The sequence below is a fragment of the Canis lupus genome, chromosome 25 (genome assembly GCF_011100685.1).
Source record: "Canis lupus familiaris isolate Mischka breed German Shepherd chromosome 25, alternate assembly UU_Cfam_GSD_1.0, whole genome shotgun sequence".
NCBI classification, from domain to species: domain Eukaryota; kingdom Metazoa; phylum Chordata; class Mammalia; order Carnivora; family Canidae; genus Canis; species Canis lupus.
Genome location: NC_049246.1, coordinates 14,971,496 through 14,993,664, shown reverse-complemented (window position 1 = coordinate 14,993,664; position 22,169 = coordinate 14,971,496). Strand labels below are relative to the sequence as shown.

Genomic DNA, 22,169 nt, shown 5'->3' with positions numbered 1-22,169 from the left:
AACCATACTTGCTCTAAGTGGTAATTATTCAAAAGAATATGTGTAACTCTTCTGAAGACTGTTTCAAACTAAAACAAGTTTGCTTTTAATTAAGTCTCTAATTTAATCAATTAGAGATCAATATGGGGGGAAAAGTTCAACAGGAGACTGGCTGGATTAAGGGAGTGCCCATACCTTGAATTTAACGCTAGGTTCTAGTTTTTATTAGCTCACTGAGTAGATTTCCATATGTTCAAAACTCTGCCAAACAGGCTAAAAGCCAGCATAATTAAAACAAATTATTTATTCCAAGTTCCATCGGTATAAGGTTTTTCAGAAATTAGAATACTGAAATCAGAAATGAGTGTTCACAGCTGTAGCATTTACAACCAAGTTCGTATCTACACGATCTTGATTTAAAAGATCCAAGGTGCTTCTATCATTCAGAATCCATGAGGAAAGTTTCGAAATCTGGATCCAAGTCGGAAACAAGGGCACTTACAAAGTCATCCATAGAAGGACACTTCTGAAGCATACCTGCAAACAAAGAAAAGATGAGCCAGCATATCCACCTGGAGACAATAAAGAGGGACAAAGGCATTATACATTAGGGGAACATTCTGGCTTTTTGAAATAAGGGCTCATTACATAACTGCCTATGTAAACATTATAAAAAGTCACCCGTGAAAAGAATTCTTGGGTAGTGGGTGGGCCCTGAGGCTATTTATGATTTTAATATATTTTTACTATCTAGTCAGCAGTTAGTACAGAGATTTAGGACCAAATTCATTTCCCAAGGGTTTTTATATTGCAGATATTACTATAAAGTGATGTTAGAAGACTGAACTTTTGGTTGAGTGCGTTGGTTCAGAACTTAAAATGTTTAGTTGCTTATCAGTTCCATACACTTTAAAATCAATCAAGTGTTATTCTTTTGCAGAAATCTTATAACAGAGCTAAGTTACTGGCTTTCCTCCAGATTTTCCTATTTTGGAGAACTCCTAGCTTTGTGACTTTCTAATTGGGTAATGAAAAAGTCACTTATAATCTCTGGTACCCAGATTTCCTCATCTAGCATTCAAGGTGGCTATCAAGATAAAATGAGAAGATGTAGTAGAAAACAATGAGGCATCATATCTAAAACATATTAACAATTCAGTAAAAAGCTAAATCTCTCTCTACTCTTTTTACTCCAAGGAAGTAAAGGACAAATATTTAAGCAATCAACCTTGTTGCCATGACCTATATTCTTGGCAGATAATGCTAACTCAAGGGTTGGACAGGGCTCTATACACTGGCATTTAACTTGGGGGTGGATCTCATAAAACTCATTCCAACACAGAGACATTAAAGGATGGCCAGAGTCCTATATTACCATCTCAATCTCTAATGCAATTCAATATAATATATCTTGAGTATTTGGTGTGTGTAATGACCAGGCCAGCTCATGAACAGTCAAAGATGAACAGGCTAAGTCACAATATGACTACCTGTAAAAGCTAAAATTATGAAGACCATTGAAGAAAATGCGTTTGCAACTTTGAGGTACGCAAAGGTTTCTTAGGATAAGAAAGTAATAACCATGAAAGAAAAAAATTGCAATATTAGGTTTCATCAAAATAAGAAACTTCTCTTCTTTAAAAGAAATAACAAAATGAATAGTTAATGAAAGAATGGGAGAAAATACTCAATATATATCTCACATGACACTGGCATCCAATATATACATAAAATACTCCTTCAACTTATCATAAAAGGAATTTAAACAAATTCAAAATGGACAAAAGATTTGGGCAGACCTTTCACAAAAGAAAAAAACCAAATAAACAAACAGGTACTGAAAAGATGCAACATTATTGTCATCTGGGAAAAGAAAACTGAAGCCACAATGAGGCACCACAACACACCCACTAGAATGGCTAAAATTACAAAGACCAAATGTAGGCAAGGCTGTGGGCCAGCCTGCACTGTCACACATCAGTGATGGAAGGCTAAAATGGTACAAGCACTTTGGAAAAAGACCTAGGAGTTTCTTATAAAACTAAGCACACACATACCCTATGACCCAGCAATTTCCATCTAGGTATTTACCCAAGGGAAATGAAGGCATGTCAACAAAAAAGGACTTTACAACCCTAAACTAGGAACAACACAAGTTTCCACCAACAGGATATGGATAAACATATATGGTATATTCAGAAATGGAATACTATTCAGCAATAAAAAAGAACAACTCAATGACACATGCAACAACATGGATGAATCTCAAAAAGCCTTACACACAAAGGAGTATATCCGGTTTGATTTCATTTATACGAAGTCCAAAAGCGGGCCCAACTAATCTGTGGTAAAAAAAAAAAAATAGTGGCTACTTTGGGGAGTGGAGATGACAACTGACTGAGAAGGGACACAAACCAACTTCCTGATGTGATGGTAAATGTTCTCTATCTGGATAGTGATACATTAGTAATGTGCATGCTCGTGTCAGGATTCATTAAATGGTACATTAAAGCTTTGTGCCTTTCACTGTATATAATTTTATCTAAAAAAGAAAAGTAAACAAATACACATATAAAAATGGCGGGTAAAATTTACTGCTGTTTGACACATGCTTTGAAAAATTACATATATTATATATGTAATATATATACATGGTGGATTGAAGGACTGATGGAGGAATGGATGGCTGGATGTGTGACAAAAACAACAAAATGTTCATTGTAGAATCTGAATGGCAAGTATATGAGTGTTGTGCTGTGCATTCAACTTCTCTGAATGTCTGAAAATGTTCAACATAAAATGTTTGGGAAAAAGTCAACTGTGGGTGTTAACAGTAAACAAAGTGCAGTTGGTGGGAGGAGAGAGTGGGAGATGAATTCTGATGGAGATTCAGAAGGCTTTGTGGAGGGGTGGGATCTGAGTAGAAATCTGAGGGATAGAGAAGAGTCAGATTCAAATTAGGGCCCTCTGTATGGAGAGGACCACGCAGGAAGGCACCAGGGTGGGAAAAGGCAGGATGTATACTCCTTTAGGGCTGGAGGAAGCCTGGAGGAGGCTCTGGGGGCACATGTGTTGTGGAGACTCTAAGATTGGGCACTAGAGTGACCAGGAAGGGAAGGTAACTGAGCCAGAGCATGGGAGGAAAACCAATAGCCTGTTACATTTAGGTGCCAGGGGGTGCTCCACCTGCAGGCCACCAGGCTTCAGTCAGCAGTGAGAACAGAGCTCAGGGGCGGGCCTGGACAGGACTGATGGACTTGCTCATTCCCATCAGTGGGAGCGACTGGGTGGGAAACTGAGAACTGGTTTGTGTGAAAGACATAAAAACAGCAGCTCTAAACACACACTCTTAAACCACTAACTAGACCTAGAGTAGTTAAGAACAATAAGAATATTGTAATGTTTTCAACCGAGGACCAAAATATTTTCATCCTCATTCGAGGTCAAATTCTAACATCTCCATTTAGGAACTAACTGAGAAATAACAAGCGGCTGCAGGAAGAGAATGTCATTGCTTTGTCTTTATTTACCAAACGAAAGTTCAAAACACAATTTTCTTTGTATGGTAAAATAATCTCTATGGGCGAAAGAAGGCCTTTCCTCTGATCCAGCTGTATCTCTAAGGATAGAAATGTTGAGCCTTCGAGGATTGCTAAGGTAGCACATTTCCCACTAGATCTTCAGATACAGGTTATTGCTTAAGTGGAAACAATCTGATTAATAAATCAGGGTTCATGCATTTTCTACCCACCAAGTTTCTTAACGCAGGGAACAGCTGTGGGGAAAACATTTAAACATGGCTTTTGCTCAAATGTGTTAACCTTTATACTCTTTTCTTCCTTTTAGTATGTGAAACATTTTATAATTAAATGACTGGTCGTTTATAATTAAATGCCTGGAGCTGTCAGAAGGTAAAACCCATTTATGCAGAGCCAACCTATTCAGTTAAGCATGGCTTCCCATCCCTTTGAAGTGGTTCATTTTCACTCGAAAAGCTGCCAATATAAAGATGACCTTGCTCTGTCCTTCTCAGGACACAGACCTAACTAGCACACATCCTTCTCCAGTTTCCCATCATCAACCATGCTCACATCTCAGAGAATGTCCATCGTGGCCACAGAGAAAGCTTTCAAAAATATTTACACTCATGGCATTTTTCAATCGAATCTGGTCAGTGGCAAATGGCTTGATATGACTGCTAAAGAGGAAGGTCTCCAAGAGAGGAAACCAAGACCCAAAGGGATAAAGAGTAGCTCCTGAGGCAAGACTTCTCTTGGCATATTGTCAGGGTATCCTTGCTTTAATTAGATTTAACTGTTCTGCAAGTGGCAACATGAACGGACTTCTACACAGAGAATTAAAAGAAAAATGCAGTGTTTTCAGGCAGTTCCCCAAGTCAGAAAACTTAAAATTAGCTTTTATATGCATGTATGGTCAAAAAAATTCCAGGAACTCTTTGATTTTTTTTTTTTTTTTTAAGCAGCTGACAAAGATGTCCCCTTTGTCTTCAAGTCTTGATCTTCAAGGGTGATGATTAGGTCTGCAGTTTCTTGGAAGCCTCTGGGAGTTAGATTGGGGCTGCTAAGTCCAGAAGTGGGTGGAATTTACAAACATATTTCACTGTGGAAGTCACCTGACTTTGCCAAAAGGACTGAAATTTCACAGCTAACAAAAGTGTTGACAGCAATGTAAGAAAGAGCTGCATTAGGACAGACACTTGCATGTATCAGTTCATAACAAGGAAAAGAGGTAGTTGAGTTTCACCTACCTGTCCTAGAGGAAGAGAGACTGTATAATGAGCAGTTGAAGAATGATGATTTAATTTATTTTTCTCCTCATTTTACCTGAGAGGCAAATGGGCTAATAAAAATTGGTACAAGCCAGAACACTTTTGTCTTGACTGCTCTGCTCAAATGAGTGTGTTTCATAACCTTGAGGTACCGGGGCAATTATTCTGAGCCTGACTGAAATAAATTATGATATCACAAGGATTCCAAGACTGACTCTTGAAGCAATAAGGGTTTCCAAATCACACGATGTGCTCTTCCTTCTAGTGCTTACTGGCACAGGGCTGGAAATAAAGCACAGATAAAGATACGAGGCATGAGGAGTTGACCCCCACACAGCTGGTCTAGAAAAGGTTTACCAGAAAACCAACAACCAATTGACGGTGGCAGTTATCTGCTGAGCATTCACTGTGCGCCAGGGATTGTGCTAAAACACACCTGTGAGGAACCTATCTTACAAATAAGAAAAGAGAGTGGAGAGAGGTCACGCAACTCTTACTTTTGTTGAACCCTGGGAGTCTGGTGCCAGAGCCCATGCTCGCAGAGCACTGTGATTTATTATACTGCCTCAGGCCCTAGGATTCTGTAAAACAACACATTCTAAAAAGGTTCCTATTTAAACATCAGCATCCTGGATATGACAAAGCCCACCTGTGTGGAGATACTGGGGTGGGGGAGAAGGGAGTCTGCTGGCCTCATGATGTCCCCCAGGGCTGGATGGTCCTCCACTTATTAACTGACCCCGTACAGCCTTGGGGCAGGGCCCAAATGTCCACTGTTTCTTGGGCAGGTTGGTTTTGGTGCTACCGAGCACACTTCACCAACCCTCCCAACTACTTAACTATCCAGGGAGGTAGAGCACAGGGCGTGAGCTCTGTCGAAGAGGCTGGTACCAGGAAAATGGCTCTTCCTCTCAGGGCACGGTGCTCAGCCACGCTTGGCTGCTGCTGCAGTTGTAGGCATGATACCAGCAGGAAAAACACCTAGGAGTTCCACACTTCAGGATGTTTTCTGGTTGGCCTCCAAGTATCTGTGGTAACCCCTTGCAAACAGAAGCCCTTACATGTTGAAGGGGCTCCCAACTTTGCATATTTCTATGCTTTCACCATGAACAGAATGTCAGCTATACGTGTACAAAGCTGCACGTTCACGCCCTGTTAGTCTGTAATATGTAATATATCATCTAACCAGACCATCATTTAAATATCAACATATTCTTGGCAGGATCTCTTTAACCCCTTGAGTGCCCATCTGGATGTGCAACTAATACAACTGTCTGAAAACATGACTGGGTGCCTGGCTGGCAGTTTGCTCATGGCTCTAAGACAACCTGGCAAAGACGGACTCTTGTTCTGGCCCCCTTTACGAAGCACCTCAAGAATACAGGAGATTATTAGGGCACTTAAAAACATCATTGTTATTTTGAGCCTTGGAAGAGAAGTAGAATAGTTATACCTCCTCTTTGGGTCTATTTCATATATTGATGAACACCAAGCAAGGGTGGCCAATCAAATAAAACTGGTTGAGTTTGTGACCAAAGTTTAGTGAAAGCGAAGAAGGGTGACTGAAGGAACCATAAGTAAAATCTCTGTGAGGGTTCCTTCTTTCACTCACTCACTCACTCACTCACTCACTCACTCACTCACTCCAGGTGGGCTAGAGTGCTTAAAGTCAGTTGAAGGAAGGCAAAAAGATCACTTAATTATTTATTAGGAAGATTCGGTATGTGTATATATATCATACACAAAAATTACTAAGAATCTATTTTATAGAAATATATGGTCTCCTGGTTCTAAGAGCATAGTTCTCTGACGAACACCATGGGTATCACTCGGGAACCTGCTAGAAATACAAATTTTAGGTCTGGACCCCAGGCCTAATATGAGGAACTGGGAGTGGGCTCGGCAGTCAGCGACCCTGATGAAGTGTGAGAACCACAGCCCAGATGGACATGTGGAAACTGATTAAAGTGGAAAATGAGATCTGGTTTCTCTCCGCTGGCAACCATCATTTGAAAAGTATGGGGCAAGAAAGATGTAATTAGTTTTCTATTTACCTAAACTGAAAAATACTTGTTTCTCAAGTGAAATAGGAAACAATCTCAGGAAACAATCTTAGGGAAAAAAAGGAGGGTTTGTTTGGGACACTGTTCAAAGTTATGATTACCAAGCCTTAAGAGAGAGGACACAGCTGGCTGGAAAAGCACGTAAAAGGATCAAGTGGATTTGGCATGAAGGGAGTCTGAGAACCTGGGGCGGAGGAGGAGGCTAGAAGGGAAGCTGCCATAAGCCATAAGCTGTGGGAGGAGAGCCACGCTGTGATTGGCCCTGATTGAGAGGTCTCCCAGATGGGAGGTGTGCTCCAGGGGTTGGTGGCAGGGTTTTTATTTTAGAAAAGGAAGCAGAGTATATTTTGCTTACTAGAAACCCCCTGGGAAACGGTGCTTTGTGTTTATTGATTATTGTCTCTTGTGAGGACAGCTCAGAACACATCTCAGAGGCTTCTTTCCTGTAGCTAGCAGTTCTGACTGGTCTGAGCTTGAGAACTGTCATCAAATCTGAGTTGCTAGGAATGCAGAGGGGCCACCTGGGGCTCTTTCTCTAGGAAAGAGACTGGGAAGTCACTACAGGAGCCAGTGGTCCACAGCAACATCACGAATTCTGTGCAAATGGGATCTTAGGGTGATTCAGAGTGGAGGGGGTGCTGGATGTTGCTGAAGTCGACTCTCCAAAGACTTGGCAAGATCCCTCCTCTGAGAGGCTCCGAAAGGATGCCCACACCTGGCTGCCAAGCTCCACACACCACGGCAATGAGCAGAACCATGCCTATACCCTCCTTCCTTCAAGACAGAAAGTGTTCCAACATTGACAAAAAAATTTAATTGTTTTGAGTACCCGTGTGCCAAGCACTATGTGCTAGAGATACGAGGCACAGAGACATGAGTGGGACATGATTTCTGCTCTTGACAAGTTGATTATTTGAGGAGAAAACCATATAAATGCATAATTGTTTATGTAGAACAAAGGTGTACATAAGATACAGAATTGGTACAAAGAAGGGAGTGATCAAGTGAGTGGCTCATCATGGTACCAGCATCCCAAAGACAACATCCGTTCCTTCTCCCAAGACACAGGAAGCTGTGCTTTCTGAACTCTGCTGTGACTTCCCCTTCAATTCTGTGCCCACCTCCACATTGTTCCCAAAAATTCTGCTTTGGTAAGCCAGAGTAGGTTCTACTTTTTTTTTCAAGAAGATTCCCAGTTGATAAAAAGATCAGCTAACAAGTTATTAAAAGGGATTGAGTAACGCCTGGGGGACACCGATATTTTTGTTTAAGGATCAACTTTCTAGAACCAGAGCTTGAACTAGATGGTCTTTCTTTTTTTTTTTTCCACTTAAATGACTATCTTTCCTCAGATTCATAAAGTCTGAGTGATATACTGCAAGCTTTATGTCGGATTTCCTTTCCCCCAGTTCACTGGGGAGGAAAGGAGAGCTTTCCTGGCCAAAGAAGAGGAACAAGTATTCCACTGCCTTGCAATCCTGGCCAGGTGTGGCTGGGAGGTCTGCTAAGAGGTGGGGTGGGATTGTCTCCATAGTCTTTGGGTTCCTTCCTTGTAGAATCAAGGGGGAAAACGCCCTTATGTTTGTGGGTTTCAAAGGTGCACTGAGAGTTTGTGGACTAGACGTGTGTACAAAGCTGTCCAGGAGAGATGAGGCCTGGGTGTGGTATATTTGGGAGCCCGGCGGACATAAGCCTGATATCCACTGGAATGGCCAGGTCCAGAACCCAAGATGACAGGGGAAAAATAACTCATTGGTTCTTTTAAAATCAAGGCTAAAGGTCAATCATAATCTTACATTTCCAGACACTGGTACTTGGTCTAAATTATACTAGTCAGTTTACAGTTAGGACCTACAGGTAGTACTTATTTAGGGGTCAGGCTGGAGGACAAGAAAAGCTTTAGGCTCCGAGAGGAAATGTCCTGGGCACTCCCTACCGGGACACACAGCCTGCTCTACAAAACCCAGCAGAGTCACTACCATGTGGTTCCATAAACAGCTTCAGGGGCAATGTGCAGGTTAGGATTTTAAGATGAATGGAACAGTATCTGTTTCGGCATAACATTTTATAACTTAAATTTCAGTGTAATTCTCCTTTTCTCACTATATAAAAGTTTTCCTTTGAAGGGTTGACAAGGGGGAATAGAAAGGAAAGAGAAATTCTTCCTTTTCTAAACACAACTTTAGATGCCTCTAAACAAGGTACTAAAATCCTGATGGTTTAGTGAGTGATTACCTGAGTTAACAAACTGGTTAAGAGACCTTACCAGTCACTTCAACTATACCTCACTTCTGCTAAGAGCAATCTGAGTAAAGGTAAAATGCTAGAGTGTAATACAATGTTTGAAGATCATAAAATTGGCACAGTGCCATCTACTTTGCGAGATTGCTGTAAGAATTTTAAAAGATGGTGCATTTAAGACAGAAAATGCTCCATAACTGGTAGTAATAACAATCAGATCCAAAGGAAAGCCTATTTCCCAGTTCAGTGAGTTGAAGGATGGGGTTGTTTATTTACTTATTTATTTGCACAAGTTCAATTCTAAAACATTGCTCTATGATTACATATTTAGGATATGATCATCAAACTCACAATCACAAGCTAATTATCCAGCAAAAGAATCACTCCTTGCTTTACTTTTTTCCACTTTTTGCTATCTGCTTTTTAGGAGATAACTGTTTATCTGCTAAAAGAATGAAGCAAAAGATGCGGCTAAAATGGATCCATTTTTCTCCCTAATTATTAGTAGCTGTGAGAAAAGCTGTGAGAAGAGACCACTGGGATGAGGGGAAAGTTCTGGAAATGGACAGCGGTGATGATTACACAGAATCATGAATACACAACATTGTGACTGAAACACATATTTAAAAATGGTTAAGATAGTAAATTTTATACCATAAGTAACTTTACCACAATTTAAAAAACAATGAGGAAGAGGGCCTGAAGTACTAAGATAGAGCCTTTGATTTACCCAGTCAGCTGGCTCTGCCAACCTCGCCTCTGTTAGCAAATGTTATTAATAAGGGGGATATGCCAACAGGCAGATTCTCTGTCCAGATCTAGGGATGAGTGAAAAGGCATGTCTGTGTACTCCCAACACCACTTCCAGTTCTAAAAATCCATCATAAGAGTAAATGGCTATTCTGTGTGTGTGCTGAAATAATTATATGTGCCAAATGCAGTGCAGCCTGATGAAGAATTACAGGTCAAAGGCTGGCCTGGCAGTTTGGAAAGTCTGAAGTGAAGTTTACGAGATCAGAACTCTCATTCCAGATCTGTCTCTCCCAAGCCTAGGGCGACTGTATTGCTCACCTTCTCTGCTTTGAAGTTCTTCTGCTACAAGGCTGTGGTTACCCACACCTTCTTCTAAAGGTGGATTCCCACTATCTACAATCAGTTCCTGGGAAAATCAGAGTATCAGCCAGAAAGTGAAATTCCTTTCTTCCTTTGAACTGAAAAAACCCGATTGCCTCCTAGGCTGGGTTAATATCTGTCTCTGGTCAAACAGGCAGTTCTGTCTGAGGGGCTGCTGACTGCATTGACACAGAGCGTCTGAACTTCGTCCGGGACAGAAGCTGATCCAGCCAGGCGAGCCCCACATACGTGATCTGCTTACAAATTGGTTTACTTTAATTTCATTTTCAGATGTAATAATTCCATTTACAATTACGCTTCTGGGTTACAAAACATTTTGCCTTTTGTAGCTCCAGGTCTTCCTTAAACAAACACACCCACATATTAAACACGCACACACCCTCTCCAAAAATCAGTGCATTTACAAAAGGGAGGTCCTAGCCTTGAGAACGCAGGTGCTCCCTTCTCTTCCATCTCTTTCTTCCAGAAAGCTCTCAACTATTTCAGAGGCCACGTTGAGTAAATATCCAAAGAAGCCAAAGATTAGGGATTCTATTTACTTCGCTATTATTCCGGATTGCCGTTTACCTCTACTACTGAAACTATGTCATAATCCTGGAGCCACTAAATTCTAAGTCTGGTTCCATGACATGCTTTCCTCATTTTTTCCTGTTGCACCATGCAAGAAAAGAAGCTTGCTGCCATCGAGTGTGTCGTCAAGCCCTAAAACTTGCTGGACACTCATGTGTTCTCACTCAACAAATCTTATTTGGTTACAGAACCACTTTACTACATGCAATCCAGTTGATACATTACCGATGCTACTTAACATCCACCACCTTTCACGTTTGTCCCTGTGACAGCCTGCTCTGCAAACTCAATGGGATCTTTCTTGAGCATCAGTGTGTTTGTGACGAGCAACTCAGTGCCAAACATTGTAAAAGAAGGAGCAGGAAAATATAGTGGAAGATGCGCACAACCATTTCTAAAGCCAGAGTTTCCTGGCACAACCTGAAAAATAAGTTTAAGAGATTGCAGTGCCCCAAGACCAGTCAGAGTGCCTGAATGGGAGTCAGGGTTCCACCAGTTGCTCTGGCATGAGCTTGGGCAGTCAACCACGTGAGCACTGCAGGGTCCCCCAGAGCAGGAAATGAGGTGACTCCGTGCAGAGGGCTGAGCACAGCCCCGGGTGCAGCAAACACACAAACACACCAACACACAGCACAAGTGCTTCTAGCAGGAGTCAGTGCTACCACTCTCACTCTTGCTGCTGCTCCCGCTCTTGTTACTCCCGCCTGTCCACCCAGCTCCAGAAATACAAACAGCACTAGAAATCAGTCTTCAGTGGTTAATATCCAAATAAAGTAATAGTTAGCTCAGGAAAATTAGTATGCAAAGGTGACTGTCCTAAAGTGAAAAAATTAGTATGTGAAAATTCCTGTCCTAAAGTGAAAAAAGAATGTGTGCAGAAGGGAAGACACAGGGGAATGAGGTACCAGAATTCCAGTTATTCTGAGTGCGTGATTTAAGATTTCAAGAGGTTTTTGTTTTTTGTTTTTTTAAAGCTCTGTTTTCTTTAAACTGCTTGGATGGAAAATAGAAGTGGAGTTTAGCCATCCTCCTGACCCTATGCCTTAACTGAACTAAACATACTTTTAGTTCTATACCGGAAAAGATAAAAAAACAACACATGAGTTACTTGACAACCCCTACTTTGTGTGATGAGGTAGAGAAAAAGAACTTGATAATGTGATTCAAATATTTGAGATGTGAACACTCTGAGATTAAAAAGGGATTATTCTATTTAAAAAACAGCCTTAGGGACACCTGGGTGTTTCAGTGGTTGAGCATCTGCCTTTGGCTCAGGGTGTGATCCCGGGGTCCTGGGATTGAGTACCACATCGGGTTCCCTGCAGGGAGCCTGCTTCTTCCTGTCTATGTCTCTGCCTCTCTCTGTGCGTCTCTTGTAAATAAATAAATAAAATCTTAAAAAAAAAAAAACCCTTTAATATCAAGAAGAACTAATAAATAAAAGAAAATTAGGTTTGGCTTGATCGTTTCTTGATCTAATTTTGTTATTAGTAATGTTATATAATAATCAAAGGGAAAACAATTTCTCTTAGATAGTTGAGAGCCTCAAATAAACACTGGAAAATATCTTGTAAAATGATCTTTCAGGAAACAATCCAGTTAAACCAAGAGACATTTTCCCGTCTCTACGTTCCCTGGCAACATTTCAAACAAGAGTGGGTTAGCAAATGCCAGTTTCAATTGTTCCACTAAACTGTGCTCTAGATCTCTGGCCACTGCTATTATTATTTTACCTTTTATTGGTATGCTTGTCAGATGGAAATGCAGCGGTGCTGCCTGAGATACTTAGGGCTTCTAATTTGCTCTGCCCTTCAAGCTTGGTGCCTCGGGGTACCAGGCTAAGAATCTCCATCAAGAGCTTTGGGGATACGACATCTGCTTTCCTAACCTGTTTTTAGCCCACTGCCAACAGCTTACATTTGTGACCACATGTTAAGAACACCATCTATAATGACCATCTTTAAAGAAGATTTTATAACATTTCCATTAAGTAATCAAAAGGAACTGAAGAATACCATCTGCGTTCCTTCTAGAAAGTAGAGTTGATATAATCTCGAAGTGGAACTGCTAGTGTACTTCCTGGAATGAGTCTACTACAAGTTATTTACTTGGAAACAAAAAGGCTCTCACATCTCAAAAGAAACCCAACTCCAGAGACGTTGTCTCCAATGACTACACAAGTGGTGGCGGGCTCCATCACGTTTACACGGCCAGTGGAGAAGGAGTTTATTAGGATTCAGAGACTACCAAGGGGAGCACTGCCCACCCAAAGTAAACAGCAACTAAAAAGCGTATCAAAAGTCCATGGCTTCAGGGAACCTAGGTGGTTTAGCAGCTTAAGTGTCTGTCTTTGGCTCAGGTTGTGAGCCCCTCATCAGACTCCCTGCTCAGTGAGGAGACTGCTTCTCCCTCTGCCCCTCTCCTCACCCCACTCATGCACTGTCTCACACTTTCTGTCTGAAATAAATAAAATCTTGAAAAAAAAAAAAAAAAAAGAAGTCCAAAGCTCCAAGAGGGCAGCAGAGGAGTGCCATGAGTGGGCAGATGCAGGGAACACCTCCAGGGGTGTGAAGATATGACGGCCCAAGTCAAATCTCTGATGAGGCTTTTAGAAGCTTGGCACACTGGGCTAGTTACTCAATTTCTCTAGGCCCTGCTCCCCATATATGTGGAGTGGGCATAACACTACATTGCAGATTAATGTTAGGTGGCTTACAGACACTGTCTGGGTCTGCATCGAACACTTTTGCTGTGACTTCCAGTATGTCATTGCCCCTTGACCTCTTCTGCATACTGAATCTCCTGCCTGCATGCTGACTATCTGAGATCATTTGGGTAGGAACTTGTGATGCCCAGGGTTTAAAAAGAGCTGCTCTACTGTGAGCACTAGTGAACATGCAGTGCCACGGCCTTTTGTCTAACGAGGTTCTCTAACTAGCCCTTCTAGCCAGTTGTTTGATAATTAACCCTCACTGGCAAGCAAGGCATTGTACTGAAATGAAAAGTGCCACATGTATACATATGGCACATTTTATATATAATGTAGCACACACTGGCAGGTTAAAAGTTAAAATTCTGAAAAAAAAATTAAAATTCTGTTTAAAAGTTATTTCCCTACAGGCTTTTCATCCTCTTTGCTAGCAAAAATTATGCTGTTGAATTCAGTCAGTGGAACGTTGACAATGAAACAGAGGGGAAAATAAAATCCAAGAATAGTAGATGCTTCTGGGTTAAGTTTCGCAGAAGAAAAAAATCTGTCATTTCCTGGTAAAGGCTGACTTCCTTTTACTGGTGTAAAGAAATCAATATGCCTTGTAGTTTCTATTTACCCTACACTGTAAAAATGATACAGAATGCTCATCGGTTCCTGGTACAGTAGTATGAAGTTATCTTTTTGATGTGCTAACAAAACACCATAACCCAGGGTATTACTTAGTCCTGGTGCTCCAAAGTCAATTTATTAAGAAGTAAAAAAATTGCCACTCTTCCCATAAGGGCATTTCACTTATCATACCCACATATTTTCTCTTTTGTTTATCTGTGTCATTGAAATACTGACCTTGTATTTTTATAAGCAAAGACAATCTGAGTGGCTGTTCCCAGGGTGGGTGCCTCTGATCGCTACAGAATGCTACCTATCTCCAGGATTAGACGGGGTGTATTTTGGTTAAAGCGTCTGGTGAAATCAGGCTGCAGATTCCCAGATGTAGTGTCCATTAACATAATAGGTATGTAGAGAGCTTTCCCAAAGGTCAGCATCCTGGCATATTTACATAGGTCTATACCTTCAGCACACCCCTTTCCAGGATGCCTCACCTAATTGTCCAGTCAGTACCCAGTACTAAGGTAGCTGGCTCGGGACAGGAAAGGCTGAAACCCAGGAGCCCTGCAGGAACCCCAGCCTGTGCCTGGTGCAGGCTGCTCAGCTCCAGAGTGGGCACCTTTCTGCAAACCCACCTCCCAGAAGGGGCTCCTTTTTCTAAATCTGATAGGATGTTATCCCTCTCACATAAATGTAGGACCTCTATATTATTCCTGTTTATTTTCATGTCTCTAAAGTGCCTGCTTAGCAGTATTCAATAAATATTCACTAAGCTTAAATGGATTAACACTGCCAACAACTCACAATGCTTTTTCACATTATTTACTGCTCACTAACCCAAGGATATTAAAGTGGTACATTCTAACAAAAGACAGAATTCGGGACAGCCCCTTTGGTCTTAGGCTACCAGGGTGGTGTGGCTGAAAGCAAGGGGTCCTGGATGCCAAAATACACCAGGTGGCCGGGAAGAGGAGGAGACATCAGATGGAGGTGGTGGTGTAGGCTGAGGCCCCAGGGACCACTTGGCCTCAGGGAGGGTTTTACTTAGAGTTGGTCCTCCTTTAATGAAGCCCCAAGAGTCGACTCAACTCCTATAACAGAGCCCACTACTCATTGTCATAAATCAAGTTGCAGAATTTATCTCTAACCTCCCACAGTAGGGAAAGCATTTTCCACTTAATGCCTGTTTGCTAAATAACTATTAATTCACCAGATGGACTTAGTCTTGCATTATAGGAATTCTAAAACACAAGGAGTGATCTATTTTGTTCTACCCTGCAGAGTACTGGTTATGTACAGTGTAATAAATATAGGTGCTCTTTAGGGGAAAAGCTCTACCAAGAACACAAAATATGCTGGATAGAGAAATAGATGATATTTACTTAGTGGCCGTGGCTCCCTTCTACCTGTGGATGAAGCCTCTTTGATCAGAAAAAGGATTGAGGCCCATGAAGCTGGGGTCCTGGTGTGGGTGTGGCGGGAGGCAGAAGCCAGAATGAGTGGCAGGAAGGCCAAGGAAAACTTGATGTCTAGACAGCAGGGCAGCCACGATGCCATGGCATCAAAGAGGGAAGGCACTGAATACACAGGTGACAACACAGAATACTTTCACTGTATATATTTTTCTTTTACTTTAGAAAAGAGCTCTGCAAAAATATTTGGTCCCACGAAACCCTTAAAAGTATTTATGTCATATAAAACTTCTCAGACAAGGTGAATGAAAACCTGTCCCTCTTGTAATAACCACCGCTTTTTTATGGCACAAGAAATACTTCACCTTTTAAGTATATTTTAATATGTATTCATTCACTCATTTAACATATGTTTACTGACTGCCGACTGCAGGTGCTAGGGATCTGGTGGCGCACAGAACAGTTCCCCTCCTCTCACGGAACTTAGACCACAAGCCAATAAATGAAATAATACAGGTTGCACTTTGAAGTAAATACGTGCTGCAAAAGAAACAGAGTAAAACATGGCAGAGTAAGGAGGTAGAGGGTGACGGGGAGGCCTGACAACGAGGGAGAAAAAAAGATGATCTAGATTTCTAAACACTTGAGCAATGCATCCAAAGTCATTTGATTCACTTCGAACAGCACAGTCCTGCTTGGCATGCTAGTAGTTTTAAATCATCTTATCTTTTAATATTTAATACATGGGAGAGGCTCCCTTAAAAGTCACAAATGTAAAATACATTCTGGGGTGGGCACTCACTTGTACGCCACGGGGCATATCTTTGGAGCATGTCCTGGCATTTATTTACTGGGAGTCCCTACACGCCCAGGGGGCACAGATGTCGGCCAAGTCAGGCAGAACCTGTCATGTGTTAATCTCTCCCTTCAAAGTCCCACTTAATTAAAAAAATAAAAAGCAAAGAGGCATATTTAAAAAGAAACAAACAAACGCAGGAATAACCATCCAAAGTCTGTGTGCATTTATTATTCTCATACGGTGTTAGGCCTGCCAGCTTTGTGCCATACATGGCAATATTTAGGGACTAACCACATTACATGCTTAAATGCTAATAGCATGTTTTAAAACTGAAGTAGTAACTACAACTAATTCTTAGTACCATAAGCCAATGGGAAATGTCATTTCTCTTGAAGACACTGTGTACGCGTTTTGACAATTGGAAAAACCAATCAAGCTAATGTTGAATAAGGACTGTTTATGTAGCTTTCTTACTTTTAAAACATCAGCTGTATTTCTGCTGACAGACAGGACTTCCTGCTCCTTCCCTGCTGTCATGCTTGTACTGTACAAATAACACCAACAGTAAAGCTGCATGCTAAGCATGTTTGGCCAATTCGGTTAGTTATCAGGTTATTTAAAAAAAAAAAAAAAAAAGTATCAACGCTCATTACCTAAAGACACCACATCAACAAGACATCAATCTTTTCAAGTAGACAGAATATTTTGAGTCCATTTTAGTGCTTGTATCACCCCGTCAATGAGAACTGTCACAAAGTATAATGAATTTGCCTTGTGACAAAGTGGGTTTCCCATCATTCGAACTGTCTGGGAAGGAGGGGCTTCTGGAAGCTAATCAGTACACGGTCCCTTAGGTAAGTCTGGAATCAAAACCCCCTGACTTGGGAGTTTCTGGAGCTGAATTCCACATGGGGGCTGAACTGTCTTAGGGCAGTGGGCCTCCTTGTTGGTTCTCTGTTCTCTCGTCCTTTCTAATACAACACACTTTAGTCGGTCACTGCTCTATTGCTCCGATCAACAGGTCCCCAAGGCTCTCAAGAGCACAATCACCTCTCCTGCAGCAAGAGAAGGGAATTTGGGAGTCATCTTTGACATCTCTCCTGCTTGCTCACTTCCACACAGCATCAATTCCAAGACCAGTTGTTCTTACGTCATAAATGGTCTTAAGTTAGAAAACCTCTTTTCATCCCAGCTGCTTGCTCTCCTGGGCTGGTTGCCCTCATCTCTTACCACGACTGCTGCTAACAACAAGGGGCCCATTCAAATCAGCCTCACCATGGCCCCTCCTCAGCACGTAATGGATACCGTAGACCATAAATCAAATTTTGTCACTACCTGCCTTGGAAATACTCCCAGGGCTTTCTCATGGTCCTCAAGATGAATGCGTGGAAATGTGGCAAGTAGAATTGGTGGCGGGAGGGGCCAAACCACAGGTGGTTGTGCCATTACCAAGAAATCTTACCAAAGAGGCTTTTTTTGTTTTTATACTGACAATTTAAAGGTGATTTTATATTTACTGAAGAATGGTGAGGACAGAGCATGCCCACGCAGCACACCCAGTCGGTCCATCCAACTCCTCTGGCATTAATATCTCCTCTTGGTTGGGCATGTGTGTCACAACTAGTTAACCAATACCTATTGGTCACAATAGTAACCAATATTACTGTTAACTAAAGTCATATTTTATTCACATTTCCTTAGTTTTTACCTAATGCCCTTGTTCTGCTCCAAGGATACACATCTGCTCCCCAGGACACCACCATGCACATAGCTGTCACACCTCCTTAGGTTCCTCTGAATTTTGAAAGATTCTTTGATTCCCTGACCTTGACGGTTTTAAGGTGTACTGTTCAAGTATTTTGTACTGTGTCCCTCAGTTTGGGTTATGGGTTTGGGAAGGAAGATTGCAGAGATGAAGTGCCCTTTCTGTTATGTCATATCAAGGGTACATCGTCTCAGCATGGCTTCACAGCAGTTGCTGATCATGAACACCTGAGTAAGTACTTCTCAGTTTATCTATAAAGTTATTGTAGGGGCACCTGCGTGGCTCAATGGTTGAGCCTCTGCCTTTGGCTCAGGTCGTGACCCAGGATCCTAGAATCAAGTCCCACATCGGATTCCCCACAGGGAGCCTGCTTCTTCCTCTGCCTATGTCTCTGCCTCTCTCTCTGTTTCTCTCATGAATGGGTGAATGAATGAATGAATGAATGAATAAATAAATAAATAAATAAATGCTATTGTAATTCTTCCCCACCCCCTTCCACATTGGATTCCTTTGGAAGGAAGTCACTTTGCACAGCCCCCACTTATGGGGTGGGGAGTTACACTCTACTTCCTTGAGGGAGGACTTCATCTATATAAATCATTTGAAACTCTTCTGCCTGAGAGATTTATTTTCCTTATTTATTTATTCATCCATTCATTCAATCATTTATATCATTAGAACTCATGGATATAAATTTTATACTTTGTGTTATATTCCAGTAATTGTCTTATTTATTTTGTTGCGCAAATTGTTACAGTTTTGGCCTCTGGGAACTCTTTTAGCAAGTGTTTGCCTCCCTTTGACATCCTTGTGTGTGTTTCTGAGTACTTTCATATTTTCTGGTGCTCCCAGCTCACACTGTATACTCAAACCTAAAATAAACCATTTCTCCAAGGAGCCCTGGTTCCTCTTAATGGAGAATGGTGTGGAACCAAGATCCAGGTGCTGGGTGCATTCATTGCTACTAGGACAAAGAAGATTTTTGTTTTTTAAAGATTTATTTATTTATTTATTTATTTATGATAGACAGAGAGAGAGAGAGAGGCTGAGACACAGGAGGAGAGAGAAGCAGGCTCCATGTCGGGAGCCCAACGCGGAACTCGATCCTGGGACTCCAGCATCGTGCCCTGGGCCAAAGGCAGGTGCTAAACTGCTGAGCCACCCAGGGATCCCCGACAAAGAGGATTTTTAAAGAAAAGAGTAGTTATCACTATAGATTGTATTAATCTCCCTGGGGTACCACACGGATGATCTCCTGGAATATAAACTACAATCTTCTGGTTTGTTTCTTGGACAAAAATAATATGTAATAAGCTAGAATAGATGCTACAGGGTAATTGTAGCAAAAATGAATTTGTTCTGAAAACTATAAAGCTTTGCTGAAATGTAAGGTATTACGATTTTAATCAGCTTAAGGTAAGGCCCTGTGGGCTTCTAGCCTTTGGTTTCATGAGTCAGTTCAGCAACAGGAAAACAAACTGAAGGGAGTTCCACTGTGAATGAACTCATTTATCTACTATTTCTTTTAGTTTTATCTGATGTTTGGTCTTTTTAAAAAAACTGTCACGTTTTTACTTTGTATCTCCTTGCATACTGCTTTTCAAGGCAGGCGCTAAACCTCTGAGCCACCCAGGGATCCCCTACATACTGCTTTTGGCCCCAGAGACATAAAAATGAAGCTGAGAGTTTCTATTCTGGAAACAAGCAGAGAAGTAAAGTTGTTCTGTGTTTGAAATAACCTTCTGGAATGCGAAAGTCGTGGACTTTAACCTTTCTTTTCCCCCACAAAATTCTTTGTGCAAAGGTTGAAGGGTAGAGCACAAGAATGCTATAACCAGAGGCAGAAACATGAAACTTCACTGGGCATCAGGCTTATTTGGCTGTGGTGAGAATCTTTCTCTTGGAAGCATCAAGATTAAAAATGATTATAAACTAAGTTGATAGCTTTACCACAAAAGTCTAAAGGAGCGCTTACAAAAACAGATTAAGGAAAATTTTATTGCTCATCAGTGGATGTCAGGCAGGCCTCTCCAATGTCAATGGGAATAGCTAGGATGTGACATTTAAAACAACAAACCGCAGGCTTTGGGGGATCATTAAGGCCTCAAGACTCATGTCACTTATATATCCCATGTTCTAAAGACCAGTTCGATCTCCAGAGTCAATTTAGAGATCAACTGAGGAAGACATGGGAGTCAGGAGTCAGGCAGCATAGAAAGAGAATGACCTCTAAGTTTCATTATCTATAGAAATGGGGACCATGTGACCTACATATGGGAACTAAATTAGGTAGCACAGCAGAAGGCACCTGGCATGTAACAGTTTCTCAAAATGTTAGGGTTTTTTTTTTTTTCCTGATTATCTAAGAGATAATTCCGAACCTAAAAACTCAACAAGGCCATTTATTCAAACTTCTAGATGACATAAAACACAAAAAGATAGTTTACAAAGGAAGATACGTGTGAATAAATAATCTGTCACTCACAAACTGCTGCAATCCTATAACTTCTACCCTGACTAGCCATATCATCCCATTCTTGTATTTGGTGTAGTAACAATTCCACTTCACAGTGGGTATGAAATATTACTCCCCTGCTACTCACAAACCTTTACTGCATGTTTGTCTTCTAGAAAACCATACATTTTCTGAAGTGATTGTAATAGAAACTGAACTTTGGGTCGTGTCCACCACAGTACAGTTAAAAGTATTCCAGTGTATACTTTTTAAAAATAGCAAAATGAATGAAAATGCTGTATCATTATTGTTTCTTTTAAGCAAAAACTTTAAGTTCTTTTATTACTCAGAAATGTGATACTTAACATAAGCCAAAAAATACTGGCGGGTAGTATATGGCATGAAGAGCAGAAAAACTCTCACTATACAAAGAGTTCAATCTCACCCCAGAGTTCCTGGCAATGAAAAAAGTTGGTTTCAGTCATGTATTGCCAAACTGTTGAGTGGGGGGATTAATAAGTAAACGAATATTGTGCTTATAACATCTACTTTTACATATGCCATGAATGTGTTTAAAAGCAGATGAGGACATAACTTCAATCTGTAGCTCCTTCTACTCCATCTGTTTTATCCCTTGGGTACACATAAGCGCCCCTTCAGAGATGGACTGGGGCAAGAGCTAAGGACGAGCATATTAGAAGGTAATTAAGTTGTGATGCCAAATCACCCCTTTTCTCCTCGAGGGAAGGTGAGTGACTTTCTTAAGAAGTAGTGGAGCTAGGGACTGCAGATCCCAGGTGGTTGTACCATATGACCTCCCTTTTTCTCCCAGGAGGGCAATGTGGTTTTAACTACTATTTAACTACCACGTTGTTTTCAAATGGGGTTTAGAGTGTTGAGTGGAAACAAATACAGACTCTAGGAAAGGCTTCTGTGGCCCTGACTTGGACTTCCCCGTGGGGCTCCCTGGGAACAGAGCTGAGTCAGCACACAGGGCTGCGAGGCAGCAGCCTTTAACTGATGAACGTGGAGCAAAGGAGAAAAGGAGGAGGAATGCTGTGTTCTCTGGTACTTCCTTCAGACCAGGCTTTGGCCACAAGGGTGCTCATCTGTTGGTGGGACCAGAAAAGATCAACGGACTCAGGGTTAATGACGACTCATTCCAAAAATAGGTCCTGTGTTGTTTTGATTATTCAAAGACCAAAAAAGCATGGCATACTTGATTCCTTTGACTATGTATCATTCAAAGAGCATGAGTACAAAGCAGAGAGGTATTCTGACTCTAAGGAATTGCCTGGAGTTCATTTGAAACATAAGCCTTAAAGCACGGTTAATCAAGTTGTCGTTTGGTCAGGGAGGCACATAGCTTAAAAAAAGGTGTTCTTTCTTTATCTTCTGCTACTTGATGTAACTCTATAACTCTTTACATTTACCTAGTAAGTAGTTAAGTAACATATATAAACACCTATAAAAATTACATTTTCATACAAGAATACTACCTACTGGATTGTTTAAGCTTTTATATCACAACTCTTAGTAATTTCACCAATCACTACTCCTTGGGGCACCCCGGAGTTTGGCTATGAGCCATCCCCTAAGACATTCCTGTTTAGGGGTATGTGCTGACTGCCTACAAGAAA

At 41.3% G+C, this 22,169-nt stretch overlaps 1 protein-coding gene across 3 annotated transcripts in view; it reads right to left on the bottom strand.

The window, feature by feature from the left end:
• Positions 1–265: 265 nt before the first annotated feature.
• Positions 266–22,169, bottom strand: part of MIPEP (mitochondrial intermediate peptidase) — a 174,700-nt gene continuing 152,796 nt past the window's right edge. For 2 of the 3 annotated variants that reach the window (XM_038573474.1, XM_038573473.1), the window contains one exon: positions 266–516. In XM_038573474.1, the coding sequence (XP_038429402.1) occupies positions 486–516 (31 nt within the window). In that variant the 3' untranslated portion in view covers positions 266–485. Of the gene's footprint in view, positions 517–4,747; positions 5,051–22,169 lie in introns of all 3 variants that reach the window. The other variant, XR_005378458.1, reaches the window with a different exon arrangement.